Source organism: Nematolebias whitei, chromosome 10 (genome assembly GCF_014905685.2).
Source record: "Nematolebias whitei isolate Nwh7 chromosome 10, NemWhi1, whole genome shotgun sequence".
NCBI lineage: Eukaryota > Metazoa > Chordata > Actinopteri > Cyprinodontiformes > Rivulidae > Nematolebias > Nematolebias whitei.
In genome coordinates, this window is record NC_056507.1 from 45067174 (window position 1) to 45079943 (window position 12770).

At 39.8% G+C, this 12770-nt stretch overlaps 1 protein-coding gene across 1 annotated transcript; it reads left to right on the plus strand.

Annotated features, from left to right (window-relative positions):
- The first annotated feature begins 2225 nt into the window (after positions 1 to 2225).
- Positions 2226 to 4111, plus strand: LOC119415861 (interferon-induced transmembrane protein 5-like). The gene is made up of 2 exons (XM_037683036.1): positions 2226 to 2432; positions 3890 to 4111. Exons 1-2 carry the CDS (start codon positions 2226 to 2228, stop codon positions 4109 to 4111), a joined length of 429 nt encoding a protein of 142 aa, XP_037538964.1.
- Positions 4112 to 12770: the final 8659 nt, after the last annotated feature.

A 12770-nucleotide genomic window follows, 5' to 3' on the forward strand; every position in this document is an offset into this window, starting at 1 on the left:
CCGCAATCTCCTTCCTGAGGGGAGCGGAGCAAAAAGTGTGTGTGCTGGGTGAGTGGGGTCCTTCATGATGCAGGTGGTCCTCTCCTGCATCTGGAGATGTAGATGTCTGAGATAGTGGGGAGACTGACGCCAACTGTCTTCTGTGCAGCCTTCACCACTTTCTGCAAAGCTTTTCTTTCTGCAGCTATGCAGCCTCCATGCCACACGTTGATGCTGGAGCACAGGATGCTCTCCACTGCACACCTGTAGAAGGAGGTGAGGACTGAGCTTCCAGACCAGCTTGTCTCAGCTGCCTGAGGAAGTAGAGTCTCTGATGAGCTTTCTTCATCAGGCTGGTGGTGTTGTTGCTCCAGCTGAGGTTGTTGTTCAGGTGCACACAGAAGTACTTGTAGCTGGAGACCACTTCCACTGCAGATACTCCTATATTTAGGTGGGGGGAGGTTGTTCCATCTGAAATCAATGACCATCTCCTTTGTCTTCTTTACATTGATGTGAAGGTTATTCTTCCTGCACCAGCTCTCCAGGTGTTCCACTTCTTGCTTGTAGCTGGACTCATCCTTGTTTGTGATGAATCCCACCACTGCTGTATCATCTGCAAACTTTACAATATGACAGGCTGGATGGGTAGCTGCAAAGACCCATGTGAGAAGAGCGAACAGGAGAGTGCTCAATACAGAGCCCCAAGGGGAGCCAGTGCTGAGGGTTATGGTGGAGGAGGAAAAGTTGTGGATCCTCACTGACTGTGGTCTGTTGCTAAGAAATCCAGAACCCAGTTGCAAATGGAGGAGCTTAGTCCTAGTGTGAATAGTTTGTCCATCAGGGTTTTGGGGATCATGGTGTTGAAGGCAGACGTCCATCCATCCATCCATCCATCCATCCATCCATCCATCCATCCATCCATTATCTTTTACCCACTTCTTCCATTTTTGGGTCATGAAGGTCGCCGGTGCCTATGTCCAGCAATCACTGTGTGGGGGGGGCAGGGTACACCCTGCACAGGTCGCAAGTCCATCACAGGGACACATAGAGACAAACAACCATTCACTCTCTCACTCACACCTAGGGACAATTTATAGTTACAATCAGTCTCACATGCATGTTTTTGGTCTGTGGGAGGAAACCGGAGCTCCTGGAGAAAACCCACACATGCACGGAGAGAACATGCAAACTCCCCCCAGAAAGGCCCCCGGACCAAGATTTGAACCCGGGACCTGCTCGCTGAGAGGCAGCAGCTCTACCAGTTGTGCCACCGTGCTGCCCCAAGGCAGACGTGAAGTCCACAAAGAGCATTCGGACGTAGGAGTCTTTCTGCTCCAGGTGGGTGAGAGCAGTGTGGACCACAGAGGAGATGGCATCCTCTGTTGATTGGTTCTCATGGTATGTATAAAGGTGAAAGTCCTCGTTGATGTTGATGTCACTGTTTTGATGTGGGTCATGCCCAGTCTTTCAAAGCATTTAGCGACTATCGGGGTGAGGGCTACTGGCCGTTAGTCATTCAGACCAGTCACTGCAGAGCTGTTTGGGACTGGGATGATGGCGGCTGTCTTCAGGAAGGTGGGAACAGTTACCAGGGTGAGGGAGGAGTTAAAGATATCGACCAGCACCTCGCAGAGCTGATCGGCACGTTCTTTCAGCATCTTCCCCGAGATGTTGTCTGGGCCAGTTCCTTTGTGATTATTATTATTATTATAAGCATTTCTTTCTTTGTTCTGCTCCCTTTTCATTCAATGTTTTTTTTTCAATGAATTTGTTTTGTTTCTTTTGAATGAATGAATAAATTATAGCAGTATGTGACAAGAAAAATATTTAAAAAACCTGTAAGTTGAAACTTTTCAGTAGTTACTTCTACAAACAATTGCCTCTCTTGATTTCAGGGTCAAGATCTATAGTTTGTTTTTTGTTACCAAATAAATTAATCTATTCACATGACCTCTAAAATGTTTAAGGAAATGTAATTTTGAGTTCATCTGATGAAAGGCTATGCCCTGCTTCTTGTGTAACTTTCTGTCATGTTCCTCTCCCCGTCTCTATTTTGGTCTCTTTCAGGTCTGGCCACATAATGACAGACCTGCTGTATACTAAAATGGCCCTGCCCATGCAGCCACCTCCCTCTTCAGAGGAGTTTTAAACCCTCACTTACAGGAGGCACCAAGACAGATTAAACATCTGGAAAGCCAGTCCTCAAAGTTTCTGACAACTAAAGAACTTTCTTCATTACAATCACCATGGATAACCATTCGTACAACGTCCTTTCTGACTGCACCCCACTCACCAACTGCAAGTTGGCCCGCAAGCCGGCTGGAGCCACTGTGGTGAACATGGGCAACACAGAAAAGAATCCTCCTCGAGACTATCTGCTCTGGTCACTGTGCAACACCTTTTACGTTAACTTCTGCTGCCTAGGTTTTATGGCACTCCTTTACTCAATCAAGGTGAGCCAGTAAGCTTTTATGTTGTTGGAAGATTTGTAAGTGTCAATTCTTGTTTTGCTCATAATTATAAAGTGTTTAAAGCTTTATGTTTACAGATGAATCCAAACAACTTTACAATCTTGTTCTCCAATTTGAGTTATACCTTTATTTAGAACTGTTTATGGTGAATTTTTAAAACTTGTATCAAATCATTCTTTTCTGTCGTGAATCCGAAATAGCTAGTTGTAACGAGACATATTTTTGAAATCATTCCATAGCTGTAAGTAAACAAAAAGGCTATAAAGACGGTAAGCATGTGTTAGACTCCTGGCAAGGACCAATGCAGACGTGTTCCTGTTTTTAGTTTTCTACATTCGCCTTAGAATCCAGCTGTTTTTGCTACTTTTTTGCCATCTTATTTTAATTTGTTTACTTTTTTTTAAATCTGTATGCCTTTTTATAATTGTCCATTGTTGTCATCACTCTTTGTTGAAATCAGGTCTCTATTGTGAAAGAGTCCTCGAGGCTCAATGGGATTAACCTGTCTAAATAAAGGTTGAATGAATATATATAAATGTTGTAATAAAAGCTGAATGAAATGTAGATGAATGACTTGGTAATGACAACTTTAAAAAAAAAATTGGTGTAATGACGCAAATGCTGTTTTAAGAAAGAATGAGTACTTAGTGGTTCAAAACATTATATGCAAGCAAGATATCACCATTATTTATTTAACAATCTTGAGCACACTACAACCATAAAAATGAATTACTTTGAATTCTCAGAACGTAATCCAAAAGATTTAATGACCTGAGAATTGTTAGTGTCCTCAATCAGAGAACAAACATGTTGGACACTTGGCATCTCCTACACCACAGGAGTAGTTTTCACAAAGGCTTACACTTTCCTGACTACAAGCCAAAACATGAAAGCACTGAGTACAAGCAGAGCTCAAACGCTATGACTGCCAGAATAAAACTGTTTGCAAAAAAAAAGTCACCACAAAAGGGTGTACACACATAATATTTAACTTCTTTATTTTCTTTCTGTCTGCATAGGCACTGATCACAGGCATACCATTGGCTCAGTGCACAAATTAAAGACAGTGACCTGCTCTGTGGGGAGTCAATAATTGCATAATTGGCAGCTTCTTAAAGGGCAAGCCCTCTCAATAAATTAGAGAGTGCTCGAGAAAGATTCAATAAACCAGCACAGATATATTTAGTGAGGGTTTATATAACTCTGGCATTGGTACAGCTTGAGTTATAAACTGGACAAGCTGCATTGTAAAGTTAAAGATGATCTTTGTCTTTGTCATCTTCCTCTCCTGCTGGGATCTTTCTTCTTCATGCTGTGAACACAAAGTTCTAATGCCTTAAACTGTCTTGCAACATTTGCAAATTCATGTAATTATTATTATTATTTAATGTATTTTATGTTTGCGTGCCATAATTCTCCAAAGTGCATGTTTTTTGTAGGCCAGGGATCAGAAGACTCTTGGCAACTTGCAGCTCGCCCAGGAGTGCTCAGACAAAGCCAAATGGTACAACATCCTAGCAGCTGGCTGGAACCTGCTGATTCCTCTCCTCGTCATCGCCCTGCTCGTCCTCCTACTCGTCCACCTCGGCTCCTCCCAGGGCTCCTTCGACTTCTTAGGAGAAGATGGGCTTCGAAACTTCATGAATCTGTTCAGCTGGTAGACGAAGGCAAAAAATAGAAGGGAAAATAAAGAATGTCTCAAATTGAATCTATTCACATAAAAAGTCAGGAGACATTTAATTCAGAAGATGATGGACATGACTGCTTCTCAGTATTTTAGGAAATGTTTAAAAGATGCTCAAATATGTAGTAAGAATTTGTACTGCGCTGAAACACACCACAATATTTCAACCCTGTTCAGTTTTAAAACACACGTAAAAAAAAATCATAAACGGTTAAATGGAAAACAATAACACTGTGTGTTTCAAGAATGTCATCTTAGAAATGCACTGCCAAAAAATAGACAAGTGCAGAACTCATGGGTAAATTCAGCCAGTTTCTCTGGTCCTAAAACCAAGAACAAACTGTTATTTTGTTCATTAAAAGCAGCATTTAAGACTTTTTTTTTTTACTTCACACACTTTAGCTTGCAATTATAGGACAAGGGACAGGTGATAGAAACTTTACTAACAATAATTAAGTTCAATTTCCTTTCTGCTGAAAGATTTCAAGAAACTATAAACCATAAAAAAGTTTACATTTTTGGAATGCTGACCTGTAAAAATATGTTTGAAATTTCGCCATTTCAAATTGGGGTTTCATGCAAAAGTTATGAAAAATGAATATCTTGCCTCTTTTATTCCTTAGATAGAGAACTTTACTAATTGGCTTTTATGTTTGTGAATGTTCCTGTAAAGTGCCCTGAGACAAGTTTGTTGTGATTTGGTGCTATATAAATAAACTGAATTGAATTGTGATACCCTCGGTTTGGAGGATTAGTTTAACTCCAAAGGGTCTGATGAGGTGATGGCTAACAGAAAGTTTGAACACAGCTAAGACTCGTTCATGCTCAGGATCCTTTTTAAACTTAAACCACCATGAAATCCACATTTTATTTAGTGAAGAAAGAATTCTAGTTGGTCCAAAAATAGTGGCAGCAGTAGCTAGCTTTAGCACTTTTACTTGCAGACAAACAAATATAATATTTAACGATGCAATATGGAACTCATGGTGGTTTAAAATAACAATCACATGGACCATTATAAAATCTCAACAGTAGTGTGTCCATTCACACTAGTTACAAGCTTGTCACTTAAGTCAGAATCAAAATTATTTTTCCAATCTTAGGTTGTTCAAAGAGCTGTCTACAACAAGTAAGATATTTATGGCCTTTTGACAAATCTATCCATCAAAAAATGTATAGCTTGTTGTGCTGCTAAGCATTAGTGAATCATAATTAGTTGAAATGTGAATTTAATCAAATATTCAATTACTCTGAAAGAAATAAGTGTAAATAAAAATTATAATGACTGTTTTTTTTTTAGGCTAAACAAGTGATCAGCTTCTCTGTAATACTTATATGTTTTATTATTTATTGTATTCATGTTTGCTCAAACTATCTTTAGTCAGATGGGAACAGAATGGAGATCTGAAGAGCACAAAGATAAGACACCACTTTTTTCTTTGTCCTTCAGTAGTTTTTAGATGTTATTATTGTTACAACAGTCAATCATTTTGTCTATATTAGTGGATGTTTTTTCTCTGTTGATTAGCCTGTTTGACTTGACTTTGTCGTTGCCAACATATGAAGCAAATAAACATGACAATACAACATGTCACTGAAAACAACCTAGACTGTCGTCTTTACAAAGTGATCTGGTTTACTTTAAAGAAAATATCCATTTTAGATGTGTTATTTTGAATCTACTCTTGGCATTACAGTGCTGGACATGTTTGTTCATATGGCTCCTGCCGTTCTGCTGCTCCACCTGAACCCAGCATTAAAGTGTTTATTTTGGGTGTTACAATTTAGACTCTCGGGTGGGTCTGATGGAGCGGTCAAGACATGGTTAAATAACTCCAACTGTGAGTTTGGTGCTCTGCTTGCTACAGAATATCCACTTCTGGGAACGTGTACATTTGCCCTTCAGAAGTGAGGAGGGGCTGCCCTGGTGGAAAGAGTGAAACAAGACGGTCTTCAAATTCTCTCCATCTTCACTCAGTCCATGAACATTTAACTGGCTAAATGACAGAAGTTTGGAAAAGATTTGCACTTCTCTTTTGCTGAAGCCACAGGACACTTGTCAAACCATTCTTTGAATTATTTTGCATGTAAAGTGATGAGTTTTTTTCTTATTATTATTTTTCAACTGCACCCAGGGAGTAACTGAGGGTTAAGGGACTTGCTCAAGGTCTCAAAGTGGGGCACCCACATTTTTATCAGTCTTGGAATTTCACCCGGCCACCTTCTGATCTAAGGCCTCTGTGCCACCACTCTCTTCTGTAAAGTGATAAGAAAGTTTTAATTATATAAGAAAATAATAATTAAAAGTTTTAATAAATACCATAAAGTATATCTCAAAACATCCATTTATATCCATTTGATGTTTTAGACATCACTTCTTAAAAACACAGCTTCTTGGATTTCGTTTTTGATCATTTAGGATTTGCACTCCCTTCAGTCTACCACTCTGAACTCCCATCATATTATTAGCTTCTTCTTTTTTCACTTGCAGCCTTATTTATATCCACACAAATCATAGCCCACACTTCCCAGCTTTCTATTTTCCTCTTGTGATTCCAGGAGGAAACCACATTTCCAGAGAATTCTCCAAAGAAATGCTTACAGATGTTTGAGGAAAATTATAGGACAAGGATAGATTGGCTCAACAGTAGAAGCAGGCATAAACTTCCTCAGGATTCTTTTAGGAGTTGCTTGTGCCAACAAACTCTTTGAAAGTAATGCAGAAATGGATGTGAAGGTTGTAGGGGAGCAACTGCACCCTGTAGACAACCTCCCACACTGGTTCCAGAACACTGCAGGGCCCCACCCAGATGCTGTTCAGTTTGGGACACTGTCCTTTTCTTCTCTTTGAGGTAAAGACCTACACCAGCTCCCCAGCAAGGAAGTGCTTTCCCTTAGTGGTGATGTCATCATTTTTCTTTTGGCACAGTCCCGTCTTTGCTAGCTGGTCCCGGGCATAGGAATGTGATGACTCAGACCGGTCCTGCAGTTTCCTTGTGTAGTCTGCACCTGGTTGTGCCTCTGGTGCATCAAGGAGCTTCCCAAAAGCCTGTTCAGCAGGGGTCCTCAGCTCCCTTCTTAATATGAGCAGGGCAGGTGTGTGCCGAGTTGAGTCCTAAACTGCTGACTTGACATGAAAGGTCATATCTAGTTTCATTAAACAACACAACACAATGACTGCTTCGTGGAAGGTCTTTAGAGATGTTGTTTAAGCATTGAATGCTAAGGACTATTGTGCTGCACTTTATTTAGACCTGTGGACCAAGGGTGTCCACACTTTTTCAGCATGCAAGATACTTTTAAAATGACAAAATCAAAGTGATCTACTTAAATTAAGTCTCGTTTACACGAGAACAACTTCTGGAAATGTTTGAGTTTTTTCAATGTTTTATTGGGGGTGATAAACAAAAAAATGAAGAGTTTACACAAAAAACGCTGTAGTTTCCATGTCTGTTGGGTTGCCAGATAAGAAATTATGAACTATAGTAATGTGGCTTTAAAATTATAGTATTTTGACCTAAACTGTCATATGTGCTGAGTAAAGATGTTCTAAGATGAGGTGTGTGTTGTGTTTGTTGAACATGTGCACAGAAAAGGAGGGGGTAAATAAGATATTTTAAATGTATCTGGCAACCCTGACGCCGGCTCAGCTGCATTCATCGTGCAGGCAGCATCTGCATGATCACAGTTATGTCCAAACTGGTGAATGCACCAACATCTCTTTGTAACTGGGTTTTATTAGTTTTGCTCCTACATGCTGAAAAAGGTGAGTAGCACAAAACACTTTGCTGTTTGCCATTTATTAAAACTCTTGTTAGTGCAGAAAAACTTTTGACTGCAGCCACCTATAGTGTGCATGTGTGACTTCTCACATGGAGAAATTCATGGGATGGAGTGGGGGATAAATATGGATAAATATAAATATTTTCCCCGAAAATCTCCACTCTGAGACCTGGTTTGAGAGAATGATGGCTGTGAATGGCTGTCCTGTATGTCAATCAAGTAACAAAGTTCATAGTGAGGATGGATGATAGGCTGACATCTTTTTTTAATTAATGCCATGCGATCTACCCATAACGCCTTTGCGATCGGCCAGTAGATCGCAATCGACGTATTGGGCACCCGAGTCAATGTTCCCTCTAATTTTTCATGTGTCTGGGCAAACAACAAGTTCCCTGAGTGCTCTGAGGACCACTGTGAGCAACATTAAATGTGCACGCTGTGGTCACACACCAGTATCACACCTGTTCAAAATCTGTGATCATAGCAAGTTAAATAACTTATTAAAAGAATCAAATTACAGCAGAAATTTCCATTAGTATACTTTTAATATAAGTGATTTGGCAAACTTCAAAATGAAGAAGACAATAATTTTGTTGTTCATGTGATGTGTAGTATGTTACTTTGTAAATGTGAGAGTCCTGCTTTGGTCTGGGTGAGGGTCCTGCTCTGGAAGATGGTTAGCAATGCGGAGGCCATAGGCCCTTTTCACAATTACGTCAGACAACTTCCGTTCTGACTCGATGCAGTGGATCAGTACTTCCGGGTCTGTTCTCCCTCTGGAGACCTGTCTGGAAACTTCACGGAATTTCATTCATTCAACCTTTATTTATAGAGATTAAATTACAAGATATAGCGCAAGGTATGGTTAATAAAAACTGTATTTACGTGTTTGTTAGCCGTGGTAAAGATATCCATCATTGCAGCAACTTTAGCCACAGGTAGCTAAAATATACACCGCTGCTGCCTGTCACTGCGGTAACATTTAAAGGTTTACTTTCTATATTAACGTTAATAAAAACAGTATTTAAGTGTTAGTTAGCTGTGGTAACGTTATCCATCAGTGGGTATGTTTACATGGACATAAGTAACTGGATCAAATGGCCGGTCGGAATAAAAGTGTGTCATGTAAACACTCCGTTCGGGTTATTTATCGTGTATTCGGAGCGATCCGATATAATTTGTGATCAGAACGAAACGGGTGGTTTACGCCGATCCGTAACCCGATCGGTGCGCAAGTAAACGCTTGATCTGTTCGTTTTTATCTGATCATGAAAAACTGACCTGACTGCGCATGTGCGACTTTGCCATTTCCGCCTGGCTAATGCTAATAATATTAGCATGTCAGGGGAGCAAAACTGGTCGGTGAGTGACACAACATTTCTACTAGAAACTTTGAAAAAGCTCAAAATGATCTGTATTACCTGTAGCTCAGTCAGGGAGTGCAGTAACGTCTCGACCATCATTAAAACCTGTCGCGGGTCCATTTGGAGAGCTCAGGTTTGTTTACGTTCACCCTGGAAGTAGAACTTCTTCTTCGGTGTTTTTTTTAAGGAGAGTTTACCACTCTGCGCATGTCAATACTGCTGTTCAGAACAAAGCCCGCTGCATGTAAACGCTCATCATGAACAGATTGTGCCCATTGTAGTGATGTAGGGTTAGGTTAGCTTCAGTTAGCTTAGGAGCTCCACTACAATCAATATTTAATAACGGGTTCTCTCTTTTTCGAGCTACTTGACAGATATGTGACAGAGGTACTGTGTTGGAGATGGTCTAATCAGTGACATGAGACGTTAATTTTCTTTGACCCATCAAAATGAATGTGGTCATTTATTAACAGAATCAAAATTTAACATCAAAACATTGTACACTTGATTATTCTGATCGGCTCTGATTAATAAAACTTGGCACGTTTTACTTAATAAAAACAACAGACATATCCTTAGATCTTAAATTAATGTCTGCAGGCTTTTAGCTTATCTTTTTACTGGCAGAGAAATATAGAGATGGAGTAAAGTTTTTGAAGGAAAAGTGGATACTTAGGGTTAACTAAGATAATAAAGAAAAGATGGGGAGTTATCTTGTTTGAAACCAGATAGCACGTTTCCCGTGATTTCAGCTAGATGGTACCCGAGCGTCGACTCTTTACCTTGGTGGGGTTTCAGAGAGGCCTTCTCCTGGCGTCCAGCAAGGCTGAGTCGTTTTATCTCCAGGGATTTATCCGCTTCTCATCAACTTGGGACCACGAGGCTGACTGGCCCAGCTTCCAAAATAAACTCCCCGAAGGATAGGATTAAGTTAAGTGGAATTTCAGCAAACGTGCTGAACTCCTGAGATGTTGAATAGGTCTTTGGCGTGATGACCTGAATCAACGCTCCAGACAGGTGTCATCTTTCAGAAAAAGACCACCGTGGACTTCACCTTCTCCAGCAGAACTCTCTGTTCTGAACTTTTGGAACTTCTGTTCTCCATGGAACTTCTGTTCTCTCCCAGAACTTCTGTTCTCTCCCAGAACTACCTGGAACTAGGAAGTGTCGACTTTTAAAGAGTTCTACTTCCGGTCACTTTTAGGAAGTCCTGATTGGTTGAAAGAACCAACAGGGGTGTGGTTTTAGTGATGTCAGAGGGTCACTACAAGTCAGAAAACAGCGGAGATGTTTAGGAACAGACAGAGAAATATTTTGGAGAAATGACAGACTTACAGGTGCCGTTTATCTTGTTTCTGTCTGAGAGGTTTAAAAACATGACAGTTCATTCCAATAAACTTGTTTGCGACTGTCTCCGACTTTTGACCGACATCACTCCTTTCTCATTTCAGACAGAAGATCAAAAATGCATAATTACTTTGTAACATAGACATTTAACTTGATTTCTACTTTGAATGAGGATTAAAAAATCATTAATACTGTTTCACAGTTGATTTAAAATGAGTGGTTCATTTCAACATTTAAAATGGTTTGAACTAAACACACTTTTGATTATCAAGACATTGTAAAATCGTAATGATAATATAAAAAAGCGAGTGTTCTTTCAATTGATTAGTTCAGGATAGAATTAGAAAGTCTCTGGATGAGCTAATTTGTATTTCTGGATTCAAATCAATGAAATAACAGTTCCTGTCCCATGAAGGTCTTCAGAGGCAGGTTTTGACCGGAGGCCGAGTTCACTACACCATGTAAACAATACATTTGAATTATTCAAACAAAACACATTTCAATCCGGTCAAAGAATTCTGCGCAAGTAAACATAGCTAGTGTCAGTTTACCATTCTTTAACTGTGTAAGGAAACAGCTTCCGATTGGAAAGTAAGCTAGCTAACAGCTAACAGGTAGCTAAACTCTACACTGCTGCTGCCTGTCAGTGCTGTAACATTAAAATGTTTACTTTATCTATTAATGTAAAATCTCTGACATCTTCCAACACTGTTGTTTAGAATAACATTTTAAATATTGAATTAAAACTATATGTCAAACCATTTCCATGTTCTGATGATTAATAATTTCTCTTTTTACTTTCTTCTTGTGTCCATCTTTCTCACCAGCAGCTCACCTAACATGCATGACACAGTCATCAAGCCGTTGCTATTGCAGTGTGCCATGTTTTTCCAATAATAAACAAAAAACACTGTATTTGAGTTTCCACAATTTTCCCGTGGACAAAGAAATACGTTCCCGTTGGGTGAGAGTGATCAGGAAAGATGAAGGGCCAACTTTTAAAATCCTTCGTGGGAGCACCCATGTATGTAGTCTGCAATTTGCCCCAGAAGATCTAAATTCATCAGCCAGTGGAAGAACCCGGATCAGACAAGGAGCAGTGCCATCTAGATTTTACTGAAATTATTGGGGTAAATGGAGGGAGGACAGTGCCGGACATTTTATAAAATATTATAAACAAAAATGTGTCATGACCATGAAGTGTCTGATTTCCCACCTCTAGGGAGAGGCTCACAAGCTCGTGAGTCAGTTTACCTGTGAGCAAGAAAGTGTCTCGGTGCTGCTGCCAGGATGACTCCCAGGAGATGCCTGAACTTGGGAACTGTACAGAGGAGGCATTACCTGCAGGTGCAGTGGCAAAAGATCACAACTATGCCTGCCATCCTTTTCCAGGTTAGTATTGCAGAAAATGTCTTATAGAAAAAGATATGGCAGTGAATAACACTGTAACCATTTTGTGGTTGTATTCAGAACATTTTGGACTTGCAAATGGTGGGGAGATATTCAGTAAATACATGAAATAATTTGAATGAGGAGGAGCCGCTTTATACTTTATGGAAAATATTGCATAATTTGTGTTTCCCCTTTGAAAAACTTGTGTGTATATATATATATATATATATATATATATATATAGTCGTGGTTGGCTACCACGTCGTGTTCAAAACAGCTGAGACGTCGCCCTCGGTATAAAAGATTTATTTGACAAAACATGGGTTACAGATATTCAGAGACAAACAATTACATTATTAAAATATATGCATATATTTTGGAGCATTAAAGAACGAACCGTCTCGGTGTGCACCTCCCGGAAATGCTCGGTGGGCGTGTGTCATTTCCGGCCTTTTATCACAGTTTGAGAAGGCTAGCTTTTTGATTGGTTTAGCTTCTGTTGCTAGGGTTACGACTCTAGCCCGCCCCCTCAAGGACGTTAATATCTGCATTTCAGATAAGAAGTTTTGCCTCACTGAAATCGTTCGTTTTAGCTGTTTGTTTAACGTGATTACACCTTAGTGATACCAAATGATTTGAGTTAAAGTTGTTTATTTCTAGGAATAATTAATAACTATTAATTGTTATCTAACTCATGTTTGCATGTTCTTACTTGATCCTTTTTATACTTTTGCTGTTGTAGCTTACTGT

Bases quoted from the DNA above. Each gene is read 5' to 3' on its own strand.
- LOC119415861 (XM_037683036.1), top strand. From the start codon at position 2,226: ATGGATAACCATTCGTACAACGTCCTTTCTGACTGCACCCCACTCACC. The intron at 2,433-3,889 runs GTGAGCCAGTAA...TGTTTTTTGTAG, and splicing joins CACTCCTTTACTCAATCAAG to GCCAGGGATCAGAAGACTCT.